This window comes from Chlamydotis macqueenii, chromosome 12 (assembly GCF_036417535.1).
Source record: "Chlamydotis macqueenii isolate bChlMac1 chromosome 12, bChlMac1.mat, whole genome shotgun sequence".
Taxonomy (NCBI): Eukaryota; Metazoa; Chordata; class Aves; order Otidiformes; family Otididae; genus Chlamydotis; species Chlamydotis macqueenii.
Genome location: NC_141567.1, coordinates 4,175,097 through 4,200,576, shown reverse-complemented (window position 1 = coordinate 4,200,576; position 25,480 = coordinate 4,175,097). Strand labels below are relative to the sequence as shown.

The 25,480-nt window shown below is 38.0% G+C and overlaps 1 protein-coding gene across 5 annotated transcripts in view; it reads left to right on the top strand.

Annotated features, from left to right (window-relative positions):
* The window catches only part of LRRC28 (leucine rich repeat containing 28), a 54,857-nt gene extending 29,813 nt beyond the window's left edge, over positions 1-25,044 (top strand). For 3 of the 5 annotated variants that reach the window (XM_086757391.1, XM_086757392.1, XM_086757393.1), the window contains exons 6-10: positions 4,387-4,593; positions 11,136-11,238; positions 14,821-14,996; positions 17,477-17,636; positions 20,534-25,044. In XM_086757391.1, the coding sequence (XP_086613517.1) occupies positions 4,387-4,593; positions 11,136-11,238; positions 14,821-14,996; positions 17,477-17,636; positions 20,534-20,606 (719 nt within the window). In that variant the 3' untranslated portion in view covers positions 20,607-25,044. Of the gene's footprint in view, positions 1-303; positions 347-4,386; positions 4,594-11,135; positions 11,239-14,820; positions 14,997-17,476; positions 17,637-20,533 lie in introns of those variants that run through there. The other 2 variants (XR_015259910.1, XM_086757394.1) reach the window with 2 other exon arrangements.
* The last annotated feature ends 436 nt before the right edge of the window (positions 25,045-25,480 follow it).

Here is a 25,480-nt window from a genome sequence, read left to right as displayed (position 1 = left end):
CAGTGCTTTGTCCTTGTTCCCATGAGGTATTTTGTCTCTGTCCTCATACACAGCATAATTCTTACAGGAAAAAATGATGCAAAAAGCTAATTTAATATTTGGTCTGTCCTTCTAATTTCTACCCCTTGTTGACACCAGTTCTTCATTTCTTGCTCTTTATTTCTTGTTGAGAAACCTTTTGTTTGTCTGTGAGTTCCCATTTTCCTGGCCTTCTGGCAATTTGCATTTAACTTCTGTGGCCTGACCTCAAAGTGTCAGCTCCCTTTGCTGATCAGTCCCTTTTTCCATTCCTTGTAGGTTCTCTGCTTTCTCTTAATATCCTGCTTTGAGGTGCATTCTCATGCAGGTAGGTCTGTAGCCCTTTCCTGTCCCATTTTTTCCTTTGCTTGGATGGAAAGACTCAGATAGCGTTTGATTTAAAGTAAATCCGTGCCTTGCATACAGCCAGATCCCATTATGTATGTGTTTCATATGTCTTTGGATGAAAATTTGGGTTATGGCCCAATAGGGGAAGGTAGAATTGCTCTTGAAACATAAAGAAAACTGTAAGTTATTTTTGAGTTATGCAGCTGGTGAGGCCTGTACCCCTACAAGGTTAAGGCAGTTTGAATTGCCTTTGGCAATTATCTGATGTTGTATAGGCTGCTTACTTCCAGATGTTTTATTTCCTTCATGTAAAACCATGGGAATTAATTTTAAAAACTGGCATTTAAACCACCTGAACCAGAAGTCAATTTTTTTTTTCTTTTTCCCTGATGCTAGGTATGCTTATACAAATACAATCAGTTTTGTTAGAAGGTCAACAATTTTGGAAATTTCCTGAAATTCTTTCAAGGTTTCACTTTTTTTTTTTTTTTTTTTTTAAAAAAAAAGGGTATGCTGATGTTTCTTTTCTCTTGGTGTTGAGACACAAACCTATTTGGCAGATTTTCTTTTGAAAACCCAAACACATATGATGACAGCTCACTTGTCCCTTTCTCCAAGTGGCTGGGAAAGCTGCTACCATGGGTGCAAAGGCTGCTTCTTGGAGCCACAGTAACCACTTCTGAGTCTTCATATTATCGAGGATGAAAAAGATGAATTAATTAGTCAAGCACTGACAATTTTAGAATAGAGTCTGAAGTATTTATGTGCACGTCCTGTCACTGAAACCACCTTCAGAAGGAGCAGGACTCTGGGTGTAAGCCTGCCTTTAAGTTTATGTGATGTAAGGTAGCCTGTGGATTTACAGTCTGTCAGCCACTTCGTACATACTACGCCATGAAGATATTTGTACCATATGGCCACGCCACAGAATTGGCCAGCTATATGTGAAGGCAGGAATCCATGCAGGTGGACGCAGCTCCAACACTTGGGTCCAAAGAATCGGACAGGAACTTCAGATTTGGTCTCAGGTCTTCCCGAGTTAGAGGTTTCGAAAAGCTACTGAGGATTTTTTTCTGACTTCCAATATCAAAATGGGGATCAGTGCTTTGCCATGTTGATTTTGATATAAATGTTATATCATTTATAATATAAATGTTAAATCATACATTGATGAATTGCGTTTAAATGCAATGGGAACTCCACAGTGTGGTTTAATGCTAATGCATAATGCTTGTCTCTTTCTTATCCTTGGAGGCAGGGGAGGAATCTCTGAGTAAAAGTCCTTTCATCAGTTCTTTTTATTTGGGAGTAGCTCTTTTCTTTTCTGGGTCTGCCTGAAATCTCCAAAGTCCACCTCTCATATGTGTCTTAGTGCTTGATGAGGTGATAGCAAGAGAGAGATTTGTCTTTCACTGTGTTTGTTAGCCAAGGCATCCCTCAGTATTTATGTTGCAAGATTTTTAAAGCATGGATAATAGTATTTAATAACTAAAAACTTGAAAAACTTATTTATGGACTGTTTATATTTTGTGTTATTCCTCTTTATTGTTTTCCTTTGCTTTAATGAGATTGCAACCAATTTAGTGTCATTAGTAAACATCTGAGCGTGTTCTTCAAAATGAGCTTTCAGCACTGTGTGGAGGGGAGTCTGGGGGTTGTACCTTTAATCTGATGGCACTTTAAGTTGTTGGGTTTACTTTCTAACTTCTTCATGGGTCGGTGGGTGTTTCTGTAACATATGGAACCATGCGTTGAAAGTGGATGTTTACATCTGGTATGCATTGGAAGATTAAGGTAGAGAGGATGAAGTTTTGGGCAAGTATGTGTTTTTTGGATGAAGGATAAAGTGAGAATACTTTTATTTCCCCTTAGATTTGAAACATATCATTCTAGCAATGCCTTTGAAACTCTGCCAGCTTTGCCAACCGTAACATTTATGGGATTTTGGACCTAAACTGAATTAGAGAACTGTTTTAAGTGGCAGAGAAAAAGGTTAGGGTATGAAAATAGCTAGGCCTATTATTGACTGCATGTGGTCAGTGGTTTGGCTGAGTGTAGGTGGCTCTTTTCCTGTCACTGTTTTCAAGCATATGGCTTTGTTTGTGAAGAATATAAAACACTCTAAAAATGAGTTCTACTGCAGTTCTTTTGCACGGTAGTCTTTTGCTATTTAGTAGTGATTATTTTGCTTTTGCCATTCATTTTCAATCTTGTAGTAAGGAAAATTTTTAAAAATAAAGCTTATTATTCCTGTTCACATAAAAACAGAGGTTCGAAGAATGTGGTCATCTGTGTGTAGAAGCTGCATCTGTCAGTAATATTTTCTAAAAGGATGCATACATATGTTGATTCTTTATTGTAGTTAATGCTGGGATTGTTTGCAGTGGGCAGAAACTCCTTTTAAATGTGCGCACACAATTTGTTTAATTAGTACTTTTGTGAAAACCTCCAATACTGAATTGTAACTTCCCTTTTTTCCTTTTCATCTTTTCAGTCTTGAAAGTAATATTTATAGCAGTTTTTCCCAAGATCAACTTGATTTTTGCCATTTCTTTTTCACATTGTATAGAAGACAGCTTGAAATTAACCTGATGTTTTGTTTTCTTCTTTGGGTGTAGCATACAAGGTGCCACCTCAGAGCACAAGGAATAGCAAATTTTCTAGCTCCTGCTGCAGAGAGCTTAAGGGCACAGCAGGTTCTGTTTAGCTTTCACTTAAACAGTGTTACCCTATTTATATCTTTTCTGAAAAATCTGGGTGATAGAGCTGTAAATTGTGCAGATTGTGGATTGTGTAGATTGTCTGGTGTTTTCAGTGTAGAAAATTCTAGTCAGTCCTGTTTTAGCAGCTATCAGATGCAAGAGCTGGTTTCATTCAGCTGAGAGCGAAGTACATTTGGTTCTGCAAGATGCTGAGAACTCAGGAAGAGTTAGGGGCACCAAGCACTTCGTGTTGGTTCCATTGCTGTGAAGTATTTCAAAGAAAGCAAAACTGTTTACAGTTTCTCCATGTTTGGGGAAAATAATGTATAGAATTATCCATTTTTTAGAGTAACTAAAGTCTAAGTTAAAAGAAAAACTAAATAAACAGTGACAGAACTTGTAGAGCTCCTTAATACATTTGTCAGTCAGTCCTTGGAAAAGTGCATCCTGGTGCCACAGGGCACAAACAAGGGGGGGAAAAAAAAAATCACTCTGCTCAAATGAGGATACTTGTGTCATCACATCTTGCAGGCCTTTAAAAACTTCATTTGTTACCTACATTTAAAAAATTATACAATACTACTGAAAACACAAAATGTACATTTAAAATTCTTAAAATGCTAAAATAGAAAATCTCTAGAACCTGTAATTATTTCAACTATAGGATAGAACTTAGTGTAATATCCTCCTACAGTGTAACTTAGAAATTATTAAGAAATTTCTTTTCTAGTTTAAACGAGGTCTTTCGAATTGTGTTACGAAGACAGCTGTTGTTCCTAAGCATGCTTGGTGAAAGACTGTCACTAAGCCAGAAGTGCTGTGCGTGTATTTGTAAGTCTCACTGCAAGAGAACCTTAAGTAAGGTGGATATAAGCATTGCATCCTCAAATGTTAAAAAAAAAAAATAATTAAAACTCATTTTACATGAGTTTGGGGTCATGCAAAACACCCTAAATAACAGCAAGCTATGTAATGTGTTTTGGTTTTGATTTTTTTTTTTTTCCTAGTTCTGATTTAGGCCCAGGAAACTGCACGATATTCTTGACAGTAGTAATTGTCACAATTCAGGAATGCTCTGTCTTAAGAGATCTCATATTTAAACGTACTGCCTAACTGATAACTGTTCCTCATCAAAAAGATGTGAAATACAAAGATGATGGAGATTGTTAGTATCAGTTATGAACATGGATTGATAGAACAGTATCTTAAGAGAGAAACAGCACAGCTAACTGATGACCTCCGTTTTTGATTTATGTGAGGTTTTATTTGTGAAAATAATTATATTGATCATTCTCTATGTCTCCTGTTTGAATTGTAGAGGTTGGAGACCTGAGGGAGCTGCAAACGCTGGACATCTCAACCAATCGTTTGATAACGTTGCCCGAAAGGCTGCATATGTGTCTTTCGCTGCAGTACCTGACTGCAGACCGAAACCACCTCTGCTGTGTTCCCCGCCACCTGTGCCAGCTACCAAGCCTCAACGAGCTCTCCATGGCTGGAAACCGCCTGGCGTTTTTGCCACTTGGTGAGTCACCGCCGTCACTGGGCTGGGGGTGGGTCTGAGAAGAGACAGGAAAATAAACTTTCCGTCCCAAAAAGAAAAAAAAATTCAACAAGTAATTTTCTTTGATGCTGGCCCATACAAACTTTGTTTATGGACTGATCATATTGTTGGAAAATATGTTAATAAACAAAACAACAGAAAAAGCAGGTTAAGGTTTCATGTCTGTTTTAAAGCAATAGGTCAGCTATCAAATTTGCTTTATTTTTAGCTAACTGAGGGGAAAAAAAAGTTTAAATGATGTTGTGTTTAAATATAGTACTATGTAATCTGAGTTCCACCACTTTGGGTAATGATCTGTTTCTGTTTGGTGGATCTGACAATTTAACTGGGATTCTTCAGCTAGGGTTTAAAACTCGCTGTGGAATCCTAGAGACTCCACAGAAATTATTTTTCATCATGAAGAATGTCAGTACTGCATAATCTAGCAAAGGTTTAGTTTGTGCTGTGTGTAGGCACGCAGCAAAACTTCCACGGTAGTAGCCCAGGAAATCATTTATCTGCCTTTTGCTCAACCCTCTCACAGTTTGGAAGTGTAGAAGCAGGTCTTCAGGAGTAGGAGGTGCAGTCAGTGTGTGGTGGTTTGTTGTGGGAAGTAGTTGTGTTGTCGGTAAGAGCGGTCTGTATATTCTGTTTGGCAAAAGCAAGTCCTCTTCCACACATTTGTTACTTTTTAGCCCTGCCGTGGGCTACTATCTGCTGAAACAGGGACACAGATGCAGATCTGTCATGGCATTTCAATAGCCATTAACAGTTTTTCTAGGATACAATCAGAGTTTGGTGTTAATTAGTTGTGGATGCAGTTATGATAATCACATTGAAAAGAAGCTGAAAATTGAGGTGGCTAAAATGAGGTAATTTCTGAATTAATTACTTTGTATAGGCTTAACTTAATTTTATCAGTCCTAGCAATTTAGTCTTTAAGGAAGTTTCTGGTCTTTCTGATTTTCTTGGCACCTGAGTTTATATTACTGGAAATTTAAGTGCAAATAATGTCCCTAGATGTAGCGTTTCGGTTATGTCCCAATGTAGGGCATGATATAAATGAGAAAACGAGTTCCGGGATGCATCATCCAGATTCCACAGTGCTAACTAAAACAAGCAAAGTAACTTCCCCTATTTTGGCAAATATTTCTGAGTCCATTTCATGAGACAGGGATGTTGAATATTTTCAATTTTGAAAAACTAAGATGAGATGTGAAATATTAAAGGGTAAAAGTTTGTGTTGCTTTTGCCTTAGTAGCTTATCTGAGTGAGCTATGACCTGGATGAGCCATAGATCTGCTGAAGTGTTTTAAGTTCAAAAGGAGGAAATAAATCTCTAATATAATGACACACCTTTTTTCTTTATTTTTAGACTCAAATTCAAAACATTCAAAAGGAACTTTTAAAATAACGGGGAACATCAAAGACTGTCAATAGACCTTGTTCAGTAGTTCTTAATAGTGACTCACTGGTGAACATTTGGAGATAATTTGCTATCTGTGGATATGAAACTAAATCATAAATCCTAGAGTTCAGAGGAAAAGGAGCACAGAATAAATGTAAATGTTTAATCCTTCCTCTGAAGAATCAGAAGGCTTCAGAGCGGTCAAGATGTGATGAAATAAAGTAGAAGAGAGAGCCAGTGCATTGAAAAGCAAAAAAAAATGTTTGTAATATGGGAAAATATTTTTCTTGCTATACAGCACTATATGGAGTATTATTGAATTTAAGGCGTAACTGTAGCGTTATTTCCACTAGCTGCACTTGTTGGCTAATGGTTTTTTATGTGTTGTCTTACCTCTAGCTTCATCCTGTGAGTAAGGATGTTAAATAACAGTGAAAGATACTGTAGAAATACCTACAAGTGTTATTCAAGCAAGAATTGTCAAACAATATTTTTCAGTTAGGGAGTTGAAGAGAAAAGCAGAAATTTTATTAATCTCCTCACAGAATTTTTTTCTTCTTTTTTTATTAGACATGTTCCTGTTACAAGAAATATGTTTGGAACATATTGCTTAATGCTTTTTAAAGTGTGATTTCCTTTATTTCATATGGTGGTTGACATCTACTATGCCAAGGAATCCATTTTTCCTTATCTAAGTATGTCCTTTGTAGCTGCCAGTAGAGCCTCTTGTTAAGTGTTAATAGAAATCTGCATTTTTCTTTTCCTGATTGATAGGTGTCAGGTTTATTCCAGCAGTAGCACAGTACTGAACAGCACTGCTGGAAAGGTGCTATGGATTTTTTTTTTTGTCCTGTACATTGTTTTAAGTTTGTGGGCATATGCATCTTAAGAAAAAAAGCATAACACCATTAATAAATTTTACAAAATACAATACAAATACCTGATGCCACTTTCTAACTTTCAGAACCGGTACATAAGCAAGCAGATGGGTAAAAACCAGCCAATTAGTCATTTGTTCTGCAGAATACACTTAATACTTGGGTATGCCAGTATTATTTAAAAACTGTTTTTCAGCTGTTGAGTATTCCAGTTTATATTCAAAGAAACAAGACTGTGTGGGTCTGAGCCTTTGGGCCTTCCTAATAAATTTATTTTTAAAAAAAAAACAACGCAAATTGTATGTGTAAGTTGAACTGGAAACTGCATCTTGGACAGCCCTGTTATTGTCAGGGTTGCTTTCATGCTGCCCTAATAAATGGTCTTAGGAATTCTGTTCATTGATGCCCATGGAACTGCTGATCATTTTATATCAGTCCACTTACAGGATAAATTATCCTTTGATAGAAATTTTACCGTTAGCAAATGTCCTGATGCCTGAAAACAAATTCCATTGCAAGCAGAAATTTGAATCTGATGACACTGCAAAAATAAAAATGATTTATGTAATAAAGTACAAATATAATTAAAATAGGCCATAAATTCTCAAGTGTACTGGCAGTACAGGGGATGTTATGACAGCAAAAATTCAGTGTTATATCACTTTATTGAGGGTTTATGTGCACTTTTTGTTTAGAAAATGGGTCTAGTAATTATCAGTGCACAGTAAACAAAGGTCTTATTCTACCTCAGTATATGCTGCTTTTGTGTCCTTGCCCTCACAGTATGGTTAAAAGAGCATCAGTGCAGACACACAAGAGCTTTTGTTCCATCTTCAGCCATGTGGAATGCATATGCCAGGGCCCTGAGGTTAAAAAAAAAAAAGGGAGAAAAAGAAAAAAAAATTAGAATTGGGGTTTGTTCAGGACTCATGGCATTTGGTCATTTCTGGGAGAAAGGTCTTTGATCTGGGAGCCTGGAAGGAGGAAAGTGGAAATGTTTTAGACACAGTACAGTGCTTGCAAAAGCCACATGAAAACCTTCTTTGTAGCTTTAGCCTTTGCAGAGATGGGCAGCTTCCTTATTTTACTAAGTTCCTCAGAAGAGTGTTTTTTCGGGAACTTTTAACAATATTTGTTGACTGATATAAGACATAAAAATTAATGTGGATGGGATACAAAGAGCTTTTCAAAGTGACGATTTATTTAAATTTAAACTTTATGGATAGTGTTTGAAACTGGAAAAAATCTTTTGGGAACTAGAAGATGCTTAGTTATTTAATGCAAAGAAGCTATATCAAAGGAACATTTATAGTTACAGGCTATTTGGCTTTGGGAATTGAATTTTTCCTACTGAGATATTTTGTCGAACATCCAAAAATTTGCTTTAATTACCTAGGAAATGCAGTCAACTCAGAACTTAGAATCTAAACATAGCATAAGATAAAGACAGAGGGAAGAGATGAGCTGCAGCCCAACTACCCCCTCAATGCATATGAAAAGAACAGCTTTAGGGCTTTTTTTGACTTGCCTGATTTTCAGCCCATTTGCATACATCTGTGTAGAAATGATCAAGACGAGCCTCTTTTAATTTTTTTTTTCCATTCTCTAAATTAATAAGTTAAACAGTAGCATATTCAAGCTACCCCAGCAACCCATGGTTTTCTGCTTTTCTTCGTATAATTGGCTTCTGCACTGTGAGGCAATATTCTCAGCGTTAGGTGTGCCGTGCACATGCTATCTCCTTTACGTTTTATTGGCTGGTTCTCTTCCAGCCTTACAATATTTTATGGTGTTACAGTGCCTCAGTATTGCAATATCTTTATTCATTGTAGGATAACAATGTTTTTTTTGTTTCATCTAAAAATATCCCAGGACTTTACCAAACTATTTTCAGCCCTGCGATACTTGAGCCAAAATAAATCATCTTTTTGAGGTGTTAGCTCATAACGATGCACAGCAGCATCTCACAGCAGTGCCCATCAGTCAGCAAAGAGATCTGTACTTGCTTCTTCGGGCAGGACAATTGATGGATGCAGCAGATCGCTCTGCCAACTAGAATTTTTTTTGGGACCAGGTCAAAGAAACATATGATGACTGAACGTGTGTCCTGATGACCAGTGACTCTGGTTTGAACAAAGCCCAGGTTATAGTCCCTGCAACTTCCACAGACTGTTGCAGGGCAAGGAACAGGTTGCCCAGAGAGGTGGTGGATGCCCCATCCTTGGAAACGTTCAAGGCCAGGTTGGACGGGGCTCTGAGCAACCTGATCTGGTTGGAGATGTCCCTGCTCCTTGCAGGGGAGTTGAGCTGGATGGCCTGCAAAGGTCCCTTCCAACTCAAACCATTCTATGATTCCAAGGGTCTGTATTAAAAGAAAAAAAAAAAAACAAAACTCAGTTTTTCTATGTTAACATTTTTATTTCAGAAAAGGAATCTATTCTTTTTCTATTGCTATGATCACTTGTTCTTTATATCAAAGATGTGATAATGTGACACCCTCTGGAGCTCCTCCTCATGAGCTTGTAAGGTTTCTGGCTCTTACAGCTGCCATTCAGGTGGGTGACAGCTGAAGACATTCAGTACGTTCCAAGATAGCCAAATGTTTGGGGAGATCACTCAAAATATCGATTCCTTTATCTGGTTTATCTCTGGTGTCCAGAGCTCTTGTGTACAATAAAATTGTTCAATAATAAAGAAGGGATTGTATTACCTATTGTCATACTAGGGAATTATTGGAGATCGTTATTCCAAATAGAATTTCCGAGTAGAAATATCATAGAAATTGTTTTTATTTTGTTCTTGGCCACAATTACAAAAGGGACAGAAACTAAGCTAATTTCTCTTGTTGTCCCTATTTTTATGCCAACCAAGGTAACTCACAGTTGATAAAAATGGGAAGTCATTAGTCTTATTAGTCAATATTAGTATTGTCTTGAGATGCGGCTGATTGAGCCAAATGCTTGTTTATCTTGCTTAGTTTCTATACCATACTCATAAAAGTTTAAGAAGTTGAGAGGCATACAGTTTTTTTGTTTGTTTGTTTGTTTTTCATAATGCAGTTCCTCTGGGTTGCAGCTATCCCCTCCCAGGCAGAGAGGCTTTCAAACACTGTTTGCTTGGTTTGTGCTTTGTATCAAACACACATGTCTTTTCCTAACCCAGTATCTCAAATGACATAGGAGCTGCAGATGAAACGGGCTGCCCAGATTATCCGGCACGTCAGCTTTCTTGCCAGTTCAAAACTCCTTTAGACTTTTCTTTCTAGTTCACTGTTTGGCTTGTGTTTTTAAATGTCTCACATTAGCATGTTTTTCACTTCTTTTGATAGCAGTTTTACCACTGACTAGATCTTGCTGATAAGCAAAATTCTTGTTTCTGAGAATTCTTCCTAGAAGCCTAAATTTTCCTTTTAAATTTGCTCCATTTTCCACTTTAATTTTCTGAACAAAAGAAAATTATTCCATACCTGTATGCTCCTGTCTGAGGTATGTTAATTTATTAGTAATTCATTAAGGTATTGCTTAAACATGCTGTACTTGCTGCTTTTGACTGCCAGCCATGAATATTTTAACAGAAATAATGTAAGGAGCACACCTTCGGATGTATTGGTGATTTACTTGTAGCCACAACTTTTGTTGTGTAACATTCTGCAGTTTAATACTTGTATATTTTCTTGTGTTCTGTAATTTACCGTACCAAACAGGCTTATTTCTGAGTGATTACTGGTTGTATTTGGTTATAGCTAATGTAATCCAACAAATATGTCCTCTTGGAGAAAAGAAAGCGAGGGACGGGCCCCATTCTTGTTGATGCCTTTACCGCTTCACTGAAGATAGTGGGGCTGCAATTTGTGACATGAGGCCAGTTAATGAAAGCAGGTTTGACCTAATGAACTTTTAAGTACGCACTGTAGATTTGAAATCAATTGTGCCTTTGCTTCTGCAAACTGACTTCAGCGTTTGTCAATGTTAAAATTTAATTATTTATAACGAGATTTTCAGGGCTGCTGAAAAGGGGTTTTGTTTTGTTTTAGTAATGTTAAATGCTATTTTCAAAACAGCTTTTCAGCTCCATAATCCATAATAAAACCATTGGCTGAAATTTTACAACTGAGGGGTACTAATTTGTTTGCTTACATTGAGTCTGATCAGCTTATTTATAATTAAAGAGAATTGCTTTGCTTATATTTGTCACTGTTATCCCTTTTCCCTCTGACTTTTCTTGTTTTCTAAACCCAGATTTAGGTCGTTCTCGGGAGCTACAATATGTTTATGTGGATAACAATATTCATCTGAAAGGTCTCCCATCTTATCTGTATAATAAAGTCATTGGTTGCAGTGGGTAAGTATGAATTAATTCACGTCTTACGTACCTGTTCCTTGTAAAATTTCGCATAAAATTCTTCCTGGATGATACAATTGGGTTTTGTGAGTGTGATTGAATCAGAACTCATTTTACTTTGAGGGGATTACTACAGCTCCCAGTTTTGTTTTGTTTTTGTAATAAATCTTCTGTGTTAATTGCTGACTTTCGATATTTTAGAATTAAGCTGTAACAGACAGTGCAGTTACTTTGAAGGAATTTGTAATGATAATGTAAGGCTTAAAGCTGAATCCTAGCCACATTTAAAAGCTGGACAAAACGTAGGCTTCACAGAATTTCCAGAACTAAAGAATGAACGAAATATTTTTTTAATGTGTTGCAGCATCTATCTAGTTTGTAAGATCTCACATTTCTATAACTTATGAGCCATATCTTGGCATGTCACGTGCAGCTCCTTCACTCATTTTACATCTGAGTATCAGCTTCTTGTAGGTCTTGGTACTTACTGACTAAAATAAGTAATTTTTTTTAGGAGTTATGGATTGACAGGTATATTTTTACATGTGCATTTAAAAAATATCCTAGGCTGTCTCATGTTTGTGGTTAGGATGTGAGAAAAAATTGGTCTGCCTAGGACACTAGCTTAATTCTTTCTGCACTGACACCAGCATAAATTAGGATCAGCACCACTGATGAATGGAGCCTTACTGGTGTAAAACTGATCAGAAGAGGATTGTCCCCATTACCATCTAATTATAAATTTTTGGTATGCTCGCTCTCAGCAAATCTTGCATTAAATATAAATTCCCTCTCTACAGCCTGCACTCTACTGCAATATGCGAGATGCTGAGTCTTGGCATTTTAAGGTTTTTCTGATATTCCCGTGTCAGCTGGCTGTGTGGTATTTAAATACTTGCAGTTGGATTATAATTTTGCTGAACTGAGTGCAGTCTCAAGCTTCTACCAATTTTATTTTTCATTAAAAACAATTTCTAGCGTTGGTTCTTTCAGAACTGACTGTGAATTGTAAAACAGACATAAAATTGACCCTAAAGGCAATAGAACTGTGTTGACTGGGACTAAAACCACTAGTGACAATGCAGGACATGTTCCAACAAGTCTGGGCCAACTGTCCTGCCTATTTCAGGTAATTTTAAACAACCATGTCTTCGGGTTTTTTTATGTTTTAAATCCTTATGTTATACTCTGTCAAAATAATTTTATTTTTGCACTGACCTTCTGTGAAGATATTACTGGTTCTTTTTGCTGCCATTACATGTACAGTGCTGGTGAGGCTAGCTGCTAGTATCTTTGATGGAGAGTGTTATAAATGTAGTATAGAAGAGACAAAAAAATGTTGCAAGTGTTGCAATGAAATTAATTGTTATAATGCTTCTGTGTAATAAAAACATTATGATAATTTTTCCTTAATAATAAAGAATAAAAAATATTTTTAGTAAGCAAAATAATATTTGTATTTGTGTACCAACCACCTTGAAATATCGTAGATTATTTCTAAGGAAATTTTTAAACAGAAGCAGAGCACTTTTATTAAGAAACCAAAGGTTTTATTTGATAATGTGCTGAGTGATGTTAAAATTGTGTAATAATGGTCATGTGAAGAATTGCTGCGTTCTTTCCAAGAAAGCGTTAGTAACAAATGCAAGGTTTTCATGGGTCAGGCAAGAGCTGAAGATCCAGGCTTTACTACGTTGTCTGGAGAATAAAATCTGACATGCTGCTGTTACTAACATAAAGCTAGATTTCTGAAAATAGAATATAAATTGCACTGTGTAAGTAATGAATCTTTGTCTGGGAATCTTGCAGTCAGACTGACTGAAAAAGGTTATGATCTCAGCACTCAAAATAAATTTTGATCTTATTTTTTGCAGATTGGATTTCGTAGTCCCCAGCTAGGTATCTGTCAGTCTTGCTGAAGGCAGCCAATAGGTGGTCACAGCTTTTTTCCCCAGTGATTTATTCACCAGGGTTCTTCTGCAACATCATTTTTTCCAGCTATTTAGCCCATCCTCTGTTCCCCCTTTTAACCTCCATGTTGTGTGGAGTTTTTTTCTAATTCTTTAGTCTTGCACCCAGTATTAATCACAGGTTGAGATGAGTGCCGTAGTCCATCCTGATGTAAGGGTGTGTATCGCTTAGATTATTCCTCTCGATGGTCTGTTTTGCTTGTTTACTGTTTTTAAGTGTTGTGGTCAGACATTAATAGCCTCACCCTTTAGAGCAGACCGAAAGGCTCAGCACTAAACTGCAGAAACTGTAGTGAGCTTATGGGCGTGTCTTCTCACTAGGTTAGGTGTTAACCAGCTTGAAAATACAACATTATAGATTTATTTGTTGTGATAGCGATCCATGCCCAGTGAGTTAGCTGGCAAATGGATTGTTGGAATACTGGATCTCTGAATTCCCAATTATATTTTAACCCCATTAATGGTCTGTGGGAAAGTATTAAATATTTAACAAGAGGCTTATTGACTTGCTGTTTAATGCTGTTCTCTTTTGCTCGTTTCTCTGGGCTATTTTTCCTTTAATCAGAGGAGATGAGGTTCTTTGTTATCAGAGAAGTATTATGGGATTTCTTTCACATCTGACAAGGTCGAGTGTGGTTACCTCGGTTTTAGGTCCAGTATCTGGGAAGGCTGACAAATTTGTGTTTCTGTTCCATTTGTTAGGACTGGCCCTAACAAGTTGCTCTTGGCTTCAAATTTAAGTTGTCATAAACAATTCTGATTCCCCTCTTGACTTCCCCGACTTCTTAGCAGAATTTTCCTATGTGTGTCTCTTTGGTATGATAGCTTGCAACAGGGATCATGTAAAGAGTTATTATTTTTACTACAAGCTAAGTTTCTCTCCTTGGATCCAAATAACCTTCCTTTTCCGTATATGATTTGGGAAGGACAACGTTAGCAGACTTACTGGGTTATCTGCCCACTACAGCTTAGGCTGTTATTTTTATTTTTCCCTCACCCACCGCCCTGCACCCTCCAAGGGAATTATGTGGGTGGGGAAAGGTATAGTACAAAATTGCCCAGTGGCACTTAAATGATATTTTTTGGTGGTTGTAGTTTGCCTCACATATTATAGTTGAGAAATTCATTACTGTTCTCCACGAGTTTATCCAAGACACAGGAAGCCAACTGTTAGGTATGAAACTGTTCCCCTAGGTACAGTTAGTGGTAATGGCATTTAGAGGCTAAAAGAGATTAGTGTGTTGGCAAAGTAAGGGACATGTAGTGCACTTGGTTCACCTCCTTGGGATTGTGTTCTCATTTTTCCAGCTTTTGAACGTTGTTTGATAAGTAAAGACCTCCAGATGTCCCATGACTAGCACATCAGATAAGGTGGGGATCTATAGAAGATGGGTGTCAACATAGAATCATAGAATAGTTTGGGTTGGAAGGGACCTTTGAAAGTCATCTAGTCCAACCCCAACATGTGTTGCACTCTGCAAGGAATCCTTGAAGGATGCTGTACTGAAGAACAGCATCAGGCATACTTTGGGTTTGTCATCTGGGTTTCCCCATAAAGTTACTTTGACTATTTTTTTTTTAACCACTTTCTATATGTCTTCTGTCCTTCTAGTTGTGGTTCTCCAATTCAAGTTTCAGAGGTGAAACTGCTCTCTTTTTCATCGGGGCAGTTAACAGTGTTCCTACCAGCAGAGGTGAAATCTATAGGGACAGACACAGACCACGTGCTGCCTTTGCAAGAACTGGCCATGAGGACCCTCTACAACACCTACTGCAGGTTTTTAAAAGGTAGGAAATTTCTGCAATCTTCAGCTTACAGAAAGAGTGAAAATGCTTTTCTGGCAGTGATAGGAACGTTTCAAATAGGTATTCAAAGAGCTAAGCAAGGATTAATAGTTTAAAAGATTTATTTAATCAAAGTATGTTTGAAATGCTGTATTAAAACAATAATGTCCAATATCAAGAAACAGAGATCCAAAGACTATTTCTAAGGCTGAGTGGTGCTTAGAAATGGCTTCTTTCTTGAGGACTGTCTTTACAGACACTTTTTGCAGGAGAAACTCTTTAATGGAAATAGGAGATGAGAAATACAGTTCCTGAGGCAAGATGAGATGCATCAGCCAACAATGCAACTTCTTGCCAGGCAGCACACCCCTGACTGGCAGAGTTATACATAAGGCAAAAGAAATGCTAGCAGCCCTTGGCCATTTCGGTACAGTGTGACAGCTGAGCTGTTTTAGTTCTGCCCCAATTCAGGCTCTTTGCTCTGAAGTGGCCCTTGGCTCATCTGGTTACGCATCGTGCAGTCACATGAGTTAGCAATATCTGCCGATAACCTGCAGATGCGGATTTTGTCCGATTTAGGTGTATTGTGACTCTCCCCTATTCATGGCATCTTCGGGATTCATCAGCTTTAGAGGTGAGAGTAGAAAGCAGAAGAGTAGAGAGTTAAAATGGTAAGATCAGAGGTAAGGGGTCACTTGTACCATGGCCAGTAGAGAAAATCATAACTGCTGAACTACTGCTTTGCCAGGAACAGTGTACGAGAAGGTCTGCAGCAAATACACTGATGGGAAGAAGCTTCATGTTGAGAGGTGGGATAAACGTAGAATGTGTGTTCATAGGAAATGGCACTGCTTTGTGGAAAATGTATTTAGTACCATAGACAAGATAGCAGTTGCCCAGTGTGCGGTTGTGTATTTTTGGTATGTCTGCATGGGGGGGCTTAATGGTTTACTATCAGGATATGAGCTGCACCAAAACTACACAATGATGACGCTGTTGCGTTTTGATTTGCAAAATTCTAGTCTTTGAAAAGGAGTTTAAGAACATCAGCTACAAGATCTTTTAAAGCATCAGTAACTATTTTTCTCACCCAGTTGTGACTTGCACAATAATTTCTGGGGTATGACTGTGTGAATGTGGTTTCTGAAGACGCTAGTGAAGTTTGGTTTGGGAATAGCAAGATAGCATTGCAAAACCAGTGTAAGAAGTGGTTTGTAGATGGTTTATACAAGGCTGTGAGGATTGTATCTGGTTGCGGCCAAGGTGTAGAACCTGAAAAAGAACTTTTTTTTAGTATCTGGTCTACTTCTAATTTGCTACACTGTGCTGTGCAGTCTTTTTATGTATTCATATATACATACGCACGCACACACATACATACCTTATTCTGAGTGACCTTATGAGAGGCACTGCATTACCACTGGTGCCACCCACATCTCGGTGAGGCAGGAATAATGCATAGCTCAGGCAGGTGTAAGATAATGGTGAGCTGGGGAAGCAGGTGGCACCTATGATTAAAGTAGCAGGTTTGATCTGTCACCAGTTGCCTGCATTTGCAGTTTCAAGAGTGCTGTTAAATACTTGGCTGCTGCTAGGTAAGTATGACAGAAGTGACTGGGCTACTTTTCCTCAATCTTTGCTTGGCTACAGAATGTGACCTTTTCTTTCTGACGCAAATGTACTGTTCGTCATGCCTGTCATCTCAATCGAGGCTCTTGTGATGCATTGTGTATGAGGTTAAACCTTACAGCGTTTGAAAGCTGAAACTAGTGTGATATCGCAAAACTGATTTATCAGGTACTGCACCTTGTCTTGATTACTCAGCACCTAAACTCATTCGCCTGTCTTGGCTGTCTGTCAGTTTCTGGATGGAGATTAGCATGTTGGTTTTAATTTATAAAACACTACTTGGTTTGGGCCAAGCCTGAGAAAATGATTGCCCTTTCCCATGAAATGACCCTCAAGTCCCTTTTGGTGGAAATGATGGCATCTTGTAAACTGTGGGGGCACACTTAAGATATTATGAATGTATTGATCTCTTTAGAGTAGCCTCCGGCTGGACCTGTGAGAATTACGCTGGGATGGATTGTATTTCAAGTACTTTTAATATTTCAGTTATCTTTTTGCTGATGGTGGAGTCTAAAAACGTCTTTGTGTCTAAAAATGCTTTTTGATATATTACTGGTTTTTATTATTTGCTTGAGCTATAATATTTTCACCTGGGTGTTTGGGCCTAGTTCATCTCATGCCCACAGATGCTAAACTTACACATTTAACTTCAACTTTTTGAACTTAGTTATGGAAAGCACCGTGTGCTTCACCCTAATTGTGGAAGTTTGTGTTACCTTGCTGATCTTTTCACAAAGCCTTAAGAATGTGAGACAGCTAACTTTCTGAATTGTTCATGGATCATGCTCGTTGTGCTTGACTTCTATCGTGCAATTGTTCTGTTACAAGCCTTTTTTGTTTCTTTTCTTCTCTAGATTTGAACTTTCTGACTCCAATCTCACTACCGAAAAGCCTCTTGGAATTGCTGCACTGTCCCTTGGGACACTGCCACCGCTGCAGCCAGCCTATGTTTACCATTGTCTACCCAAAGCTCTTTCCCTTGAGGGAAACTCCAATGGCAGGATTGCATCAAGGGTAATTATACAGGAAATTACACTGGGGTTTTATTTAGGAAGAAAAACACCTTATGGAACAAAGCATATTCTTAAGGATTTTTTTTTTAACTTAGCAGCCTTTCAGATCTAAAGCCCATGTCCTATGATTGCATGTAAAAGTTGACAAATCTTTTATTGACAAGAGAACCAACATACTGCTGTTAGACTGTTTAACAAGGGCTGTTACCCTTGCCTGTTTCAGACTGCTGTAAGATAGTGAAGGGTTTTGATATGATAGGATTGACTTGTTTATTTGTGGTAGTGCAATGCTTACATAGCATCTCTGTGCTTTGGGAAGGAAATACTACCTAACACCAGTACTTCCCCGATGGTCTCAACCCTGACTTCAGGAGAGTGCCACCACCAAATAAAACTGCTGTAGGATTAAAGGCAGAAAAAAAAAGTTCTAAAGCCAGAGTTTGTTTAAAATGTTCCATGGTAAAATACTCTTGTTTTTTCTTTCCACACTAATTAACTTGAGATATGCTGTGGAAACATTCTGCACTGTTATATACATTTTGTAGCAATATATAATTTTTTACAATAGTTCTGGTTTTATGGTTGTAGCAGTTGTGAATGTGTCTGCAGGATTCACAAGCCTACGCAGACTTCTGGGACAGTACTGTCATAGAAGGGACTCAACTGGCATCATTTTGCAGTGATTCTTTCCCTAGCCCCTATTAGTCTAAGCTGATACTGTAGCCTACCATGAGCCATAGTATCAACGAATCCACTTTCTGCAATAGAAGAGTATTATCAGAGAAATTTCAACTGGTTCTACTTGGACAAACTACAGTCATGTTTGAAACTTATTAAAGAAAGCTGAAAGAAAAGTCACGTGGAGTTAAGCAAATGTGATGCTCAGATTCTTTTCAGAGAATTCACGTTAAGCCATTAGTTACAAAGCACCTGCTTAAAAATGGGGAGCCGAAAAGAAAGGTGCTTTAAAAAGGAATGTTTCTGAAATTACTTGTTGGTATATATAATGCAGAAGAATGCTACTTAGTTCTTGTCCTGCTGAAATCCATTGATTTGGTAGTTATCTTCCATAAAAACAAGGAACTGCTTTTCACTAGGAAGATCTTTAAGAAATAAAGAGGACTAACTGGCGGTTCAAGTCGGTGGTACCTATTTTCCACAGCTGTATCACAGGTTATTTTGCTGTGAGTTTGTGACATAATAGGTATATGATTTGTAAGCAATTCAGCTTTATAAAATGAAAACAACTTAGGTATGCCAAATCTGCACAGCAGCCAGAAGGCTGCATAAATGCTCTTTTGGAAAAGTCATCTTTCTTAGAAAGATCTGATTGTTGAGATTGCATATTTCAGCTTGCCATCCTGTTACATTTTAGTTGTATGTTGAAATTCAGTGGATTTCATGCTGAGTAACATAAATTGCTTTCACATTACAGTCATTATATTCAGGGTGGCATAAGATGGTATAATCATGCTATGAAGAATTTCTTTCAAGCAGTGAGCTCTATCAGAAAGATACCATTTTCTAAGAAAGTGATGGAAAACTACTTGGTCACTAAATCATTATATTATCTGAAATAATCCAACAATGGGAGAGTTTGGACTAGAGTAGAGAGCTCTGCTTTTAAATAATTGCAAAGCATTGCTCATGGTAGAACTTAAAGTTATGAGATGATAGATGTATCAGTAGACACCGTGAGGAACTACTAAAGTTATTATGACTCAACAAAAGGCTATTTTGGAAGAACATTATGTTAACATTCTAAAATACATTGATAGAAAATATTTAGTTCTGCATGGTTTTCACTTGTTTAAAAAATGGTTATCATTCCCTTCTTTGTACAAGAATGTACTGTGTTCTGCAAAATGCCATGATGAATAGAGTCTTAAGTAGCTGACATTTGATGCAAATCCGCAGAAAATGAGATCTAAACAGGGCAGCCTGTCATCTTTATCTCTGTGGCTTGTGCACTTGACATGGTAAGATTATGTGGAATTGCAGAGGTGTGATAGCTGTTTTACAAAATGGGAAGCACAGGGTTTCTGTTCTGAAGAGCTTACAGTGACCATGAAAACACACAGGGTAGGGATCCTGAACGTTTGAACAGCGCTGATTAGCACATGCCACATCCATGCCAGTAACTTCTGTCTGGATTTCCATATCACATTCTGGACCCTCTTACAGGAAAGGATAGCGAAGTGTTGAACTGGATTTCTGTATCTGAAAAAGCACAGATGACATGAACGCTGGGTAAAGTGGGATTTCTGGGTTAGTAAAAAACAGATCTTAACATTTTAAAAAGCAGATATCTAGGTCCCTGCAAGGATGGGGGCAGGAGGAGGGGCACAGCAAGGCTGGGGTCACGCTTTCACTAGTGTCACCCTTTCACAGTGCCACCCCTGCTGTAGCACCTGGCACAACACAACGGCACTGCCCGTCATTTGTCCTTTCTGAAGATCTGGGCCCAGTTTTTCACTCAGCTGAACCAGAGGAGGACACTGGTCTTCAGTTTTTTTTCATGCCAACAAACAGTAATTTAAGAAACACATGAGCAAAGCTGAAGCAAAGAATTACCCAGCTATTTTCCTCGTAGCTGTTAAACCTACTGGCTCTGACACCCAGCCACACCCTCCACAGAAAGGAAAACCACATGCTGCTGCTTTAAACTGAATGTACAAGAAACCAGGAAGGTCTTTGAGAACCCCTGCAGTGTTGCCCTGCCTTTGTGTCAGGCACTATACAGAGCAAATGAACCTTCTTTTTCTGAAGTGTCGAGATCGGCTGATCCTGTATTTTACAAACAAGCATATTGTCTGCTGTGGAACGGGGCCAGGAGCTTTAATCTTTACTGACAACTGTTCCCTCTCCTTTTTTTTTTTTCCTTTTTTTCTTTTCTAGGAGGACAACTGTTAGTTTTGTGGCATACTGCTGCTCCACCCAGTGTCTGCAGACTTTTGACCTACTGAGTTGATAAACATTTAGAACTGCTCAGGAGTGCTGCCAGTTGAAAGCTACGTTAGACGTCGTGTCCCATTGGTACTGGAATACTGCGCGTGTGCGCCTGTGCCGAAGCAGCAGGAAGCAGAAGTGCCCAGTCTGGAACACTAAGAGGCACTTAAATCCTGCCCTATCAAATTTGGATGAACTGCAGAAACTTTTTCGGATGTGTAAATACCAAGCTTTCAAAAATATTAACTTCTCTCTCCTCCAAGACAGCATACAAACCAAACAAATTCACAAGCTCTGACTTCAGGATTTCCAGTATTTTTCAAATGTGGCTGTCTTCAGGTTGACCCATTACATCATTTGGGGCAGTTTTCATTCCTCTGACGGGGTGGGGGGAAACAAAGGCTTAGTTTTGACAAACAAGTTTTCACTTACTCTCCTCTCCCCATCCTCTTCACCCTGCAGCTGGATTCAGGTGTATGATTCTAAGCCTATGGAAACCATTGATGGATCCCTGTGACCTTCCCATAGGATTTAGCTTTATTTTCTCCCTCTCATCTTAATATTTTCCCCAGCAGAGTTATCCCAGTTGTATACCAAGTCTTTGACAGTTAACTGCAGTATGTAAATCCACATATTAAAAGCAGATGTATGTTTCTGGTATCATTAGTTGCCTCACTGATTTAATTGGAGTGACTAGGATGTGTCTGGAGACTAAAGATCCTGCTTCAGTGAGGAAGGCTGGTACTGATGCCTACACCGAGTGGTATTGCTCCGGCATGTTTGAGGGTGTGTTCTCTTTATTTTCATCGCTCGAGTTTTTTTTTTATTTCTGTAAACACTTCCCCTTTTGCTTCTTTGAGCTCTTCAGGAGGAAGATGACTTTAAGTATCGATTTCACTTGAAAAAAAAAATAATAATATGATAGTAAATATTTATCTATATTTATTATATTTTTACAATTGCAGACTGTAGACCTGTGAAGAGTTGGTCTTCATCTTTTTCTGGATTCAGCATTTGGCTGATTTGTGAAAGTGTGGCAGTGAGTGTGTGCCTCAGAGAAGGCTGGAAGTCCGGGGGGAGATATGTGTGGCTCCCTGCATAGGTGTGTATACATACACAGCCCTTCACAGAACAGCTGTAACATCTGGTTTCCTATATTAATGGCACATTTAGCACAAATTTACACTCACTGACTTATTTGTGGGAATCCTTTTTTGTCAGATCTTGTTCGTTTTAACTAGAGGACAAATGATGGAAAAAAGGCCCCAAATGCTTGCATGACTTAAAATTTTAATTTTACAATGAAACAGTTTATACGACATTAGCCCCTCTCGACCTGTTTTGGAATACATAATTTTTTTAATATAATGTTTTCTTTTTTTTTTTTACTCTCTATTTCTTGGGTATAAACTACTTGTTGATTTAGCACAGTGTGCTGCTCTGTGCAGTAGGTAGTTAGGAGCTGAAATAGATATGAATGAAACAGTTATAAAAATTGCAAGATAAAGAGACTTATTTGGTAGTATATTAGCATATGTTGTGGTGAGGTGTGCATACTTTGAAGGGAGGAGGCATTAAAATGTTTTCCTTTTGCCAAAGAAGCATTTGTTCCTGCTGCAGGCTTCCTGGCATCTCTTCAGTAAACAGAGTATCTTAAGAGCTTAAAAGAGTACCAAAAAGGCAGTTTTGAGGGTGGAATTTTTAGGTTGCGCATGTTACTTGTAAAAGCTTTGCTGGTTTTATGGGGTCGGTTTTAGAGAGTTGAATTAGCATTAAGAAATGTAGAACTTAATCCTTCAGGAATGCAAGTATCATCTACTGTTTAAGAATTGTGAAACTCTCTAAAATAAATCCCATTTATTAAATCTGCTTTGCAGTAGGGGAAAGAGCCATGTCCAAGCAGAATTTATACTATTGGATTTCTGACTCTGTCACTTCACTAATTTGTTCCAATGCTGGTATCCCCAGCAGGCCTTCCCACCCAGTGGGGTTTACCGCTGAAGCAGCAAAACGAATCTTCAGCTTTTTTCTTTTTCTTCAGTGCTACACAGCTGAGATGCAAATTGCCCATGTGCCATTATACCTGTATCAGAAACATGCAAGTGTAGTACAGAATCCATGTTTTAAAATGGAACTATGGTTCCATTTAAACTTTTTTAAAGTGAACTATGGTACTGTTACAAGTATTTTTATTTTCTATACGATACTCTGATCAGGAATTTTCAGTATTATTTTTACTGTGCCTTCCTCTGTCTTTGAAGGAGATGTTTTGTTGGAAGTTTATTTGTTCTCTTTTTATAGCAACTTATAGACTTTAAAACACAGTTTATTTCTGAATTCAGTCTATTTTGGAGTTAAATCTCTTGTTCAGCTGAAAGGCATTGGTATTTATTAGGAGTCAGAATGGAGCTTGTTTTTTTTTATTCACTTTTTTTTCTTACTGAGTTCATATCAGTCTCTTTATTATTGTCTACAAGTGCAGTTTAGAATAAATTCTAGTCTGTTCTATAAGCAGGATGAATCTTAACTAACACTTTAATAGATGATATTTCAAGAATGGAATGTTCAATGAATAAATGACTTAAACCTGCAATTCAAGCTGAAATGTCATACCCTATTTTTATAAAACAAGGAAGAGGAAAGCCAATATATAGACTGAAAATGCAGCTTAAATTCATGTTTCTCTGATTTATAATTTTTTTTTTATACGAACAGTGTTTGTATTCATCTGTGTCTTTGGGTGATATTGTTCTAGATTAAAATAACTCCATTCTCACTTGTCCAAATTTTTCTAAAGTTGTTCTACTGTAAGAATATTTTGTAACTAGCTAACACGAGAGCCAGCTATGCAGGTTGCAGAGGGGAGAATGGAGCTTGTTGCTGATTGAACTGTGCATCACTTGTTTTTCAATACGAGGTGTCACAATGCTTGACCTTCTCTTTAATGAGTTTATTTCTAGGCAATTTTTGATTGCTTGCTCTTGTTTGTCAGGTTCGTTCACATTGTGGTAAGTCTTCCCTTGTACTGCAAAAAATCTGGTTCCAGCAGTTGAAAAAAAAATGACCATTTTAAAAGGGTTTTTTTTTTTTGTCGTAAAAGTAGACCTCAATTTTTTGCTTAAGGTGGGAGAGGAGTTTCTGGGTTTTTTCCATAAGCATTATAAAGAGAAGGGTGCAGGAGAGAAGTGAGAGGAAAGGAAGTCTTTAACCCATTGATATTGGTATAAAATTTTTCTCAGTAAAGTTTAACTCCTACAGCAATTAGGGAGCACAGGCATAATTTTTGTTTATGTTGTGATAACAGGCAGCGTGTTAATAAAATTGGGAGCCTACTGCTTATAGAGATAATTTTTTGTTCTGCCATAGAGGAAACAGAGGATTCTCTGGCTTCGTTTAAAAGTACTACTTGAGTGGTTTTACTGTGGACACTGTTACATTTGGAACACTGTTCTTGGGAACCTGCCTGTTACTGCCCCAGAGGATCGGAAATACAAATGGCCTTTCCTGTGCGAAGAACAAGCTCCAATATCAAGAAGTGTGTATTTTTCTGTTTTGACCTGATAGTTCTCTTGGGCTCTTTCTGAAATTCATGACAAACCTTCTATTTACTTCGTTGCGGTGAGGTTAAGATCTTACACTGAGCAGAGCGGAGCTGTTCGTTGCCAAGTTGGCTTCAACTCTTACGTATCAAATTCTGCTGAATCCCTTTTTCTGGCATGAAGGGAGGACACGACTGTTGTAGCACCCGTGTAGTCACAGCGTGTCAGGTTTTACTGACATCACAGTTGAAGACTGGAGGGTGACAAACCTTTCACTAGAGAGGATGACTTTTTTTTTTTTTGAAGGCCACTGTGGCCCCATCAGAGTACCGCTGACAACAGAAGAACTTTTTCCTTGATGTCAGTGGAGGTTGGATCAAGTTTTAATTGATGAAAGAGAAGAATGTGTTTTACCGTCTTTGTATTTCTGGCAAAAACTGGGACAACAACACTGAAGTCCATGCCTGCTGCTAAGCAGCCTCTCTATCTGCAGCTGAACTTACGTAATTCCAAGATGTAACTATCTTTGCCTCTTACCTCCCTCTTAATACTACTCACGTTGTTGCAAAATGTTGTAGTTAACTTATGATGGAAGAGGCTGCCTAAATTGAATCCAGAGTTTTTATTACTTTTTTGTATTACAGACCTATTTTGTAAGAGACCAAAGGTCTGGTGGAAAGAAATGGCAAGGTTCATGTGAAGTCTGCATTGCTTTTGCTTTTATGTGCCCTTCTTTGGATTACAGCTTGGACTGCAACTGAGTTCATTCTGTGTCTGTTGAAAGCATATGTGTATTGCTGTTTTGCTCTGTATTAAACAAATGTCACGTAGTGTGAAGGTGAGCTTGCTAGATGCTTTCTTTAAAGTTAGTGGTGCAATTTGTTGTTTGTGCTTGTTAATAAACTATATTTTTTGATAGAATTACAGTCCATTAAAGTTAACTAAATTCTTGCTTCTGGGGCTATTAAGCTATGTTAGGACGTAGCATTTAATTTTACATTTCAGTTCATTTGCATAGGAATTAGCTAATAAGTCTCTTGTCCCCAGGCTGAAGAGGTGGGATGAAGATGCTTCTTAAAACACTGCCAAGCCAAAACCTTGACTTCGATTCACCTAATCTCTTTGTCTCAATCCCTTTGTTCACCAGATATTGCATGACAGGAACAAAACCCATATGGAAACATTACTTTAGACCCTCCTATGGATTGATGAAAAGAAAAGTAACTTTCAGTAGGGCTGTATTATGTGCCACTCTGATAGTCCATAGATGTGGCTGTGGTTCGTGTATTGTTTACTAAGCAGCATTCAGCAGCATTTTCCCCTCATCTAACAGATATCTTAGGAACAAGGCTGCCAA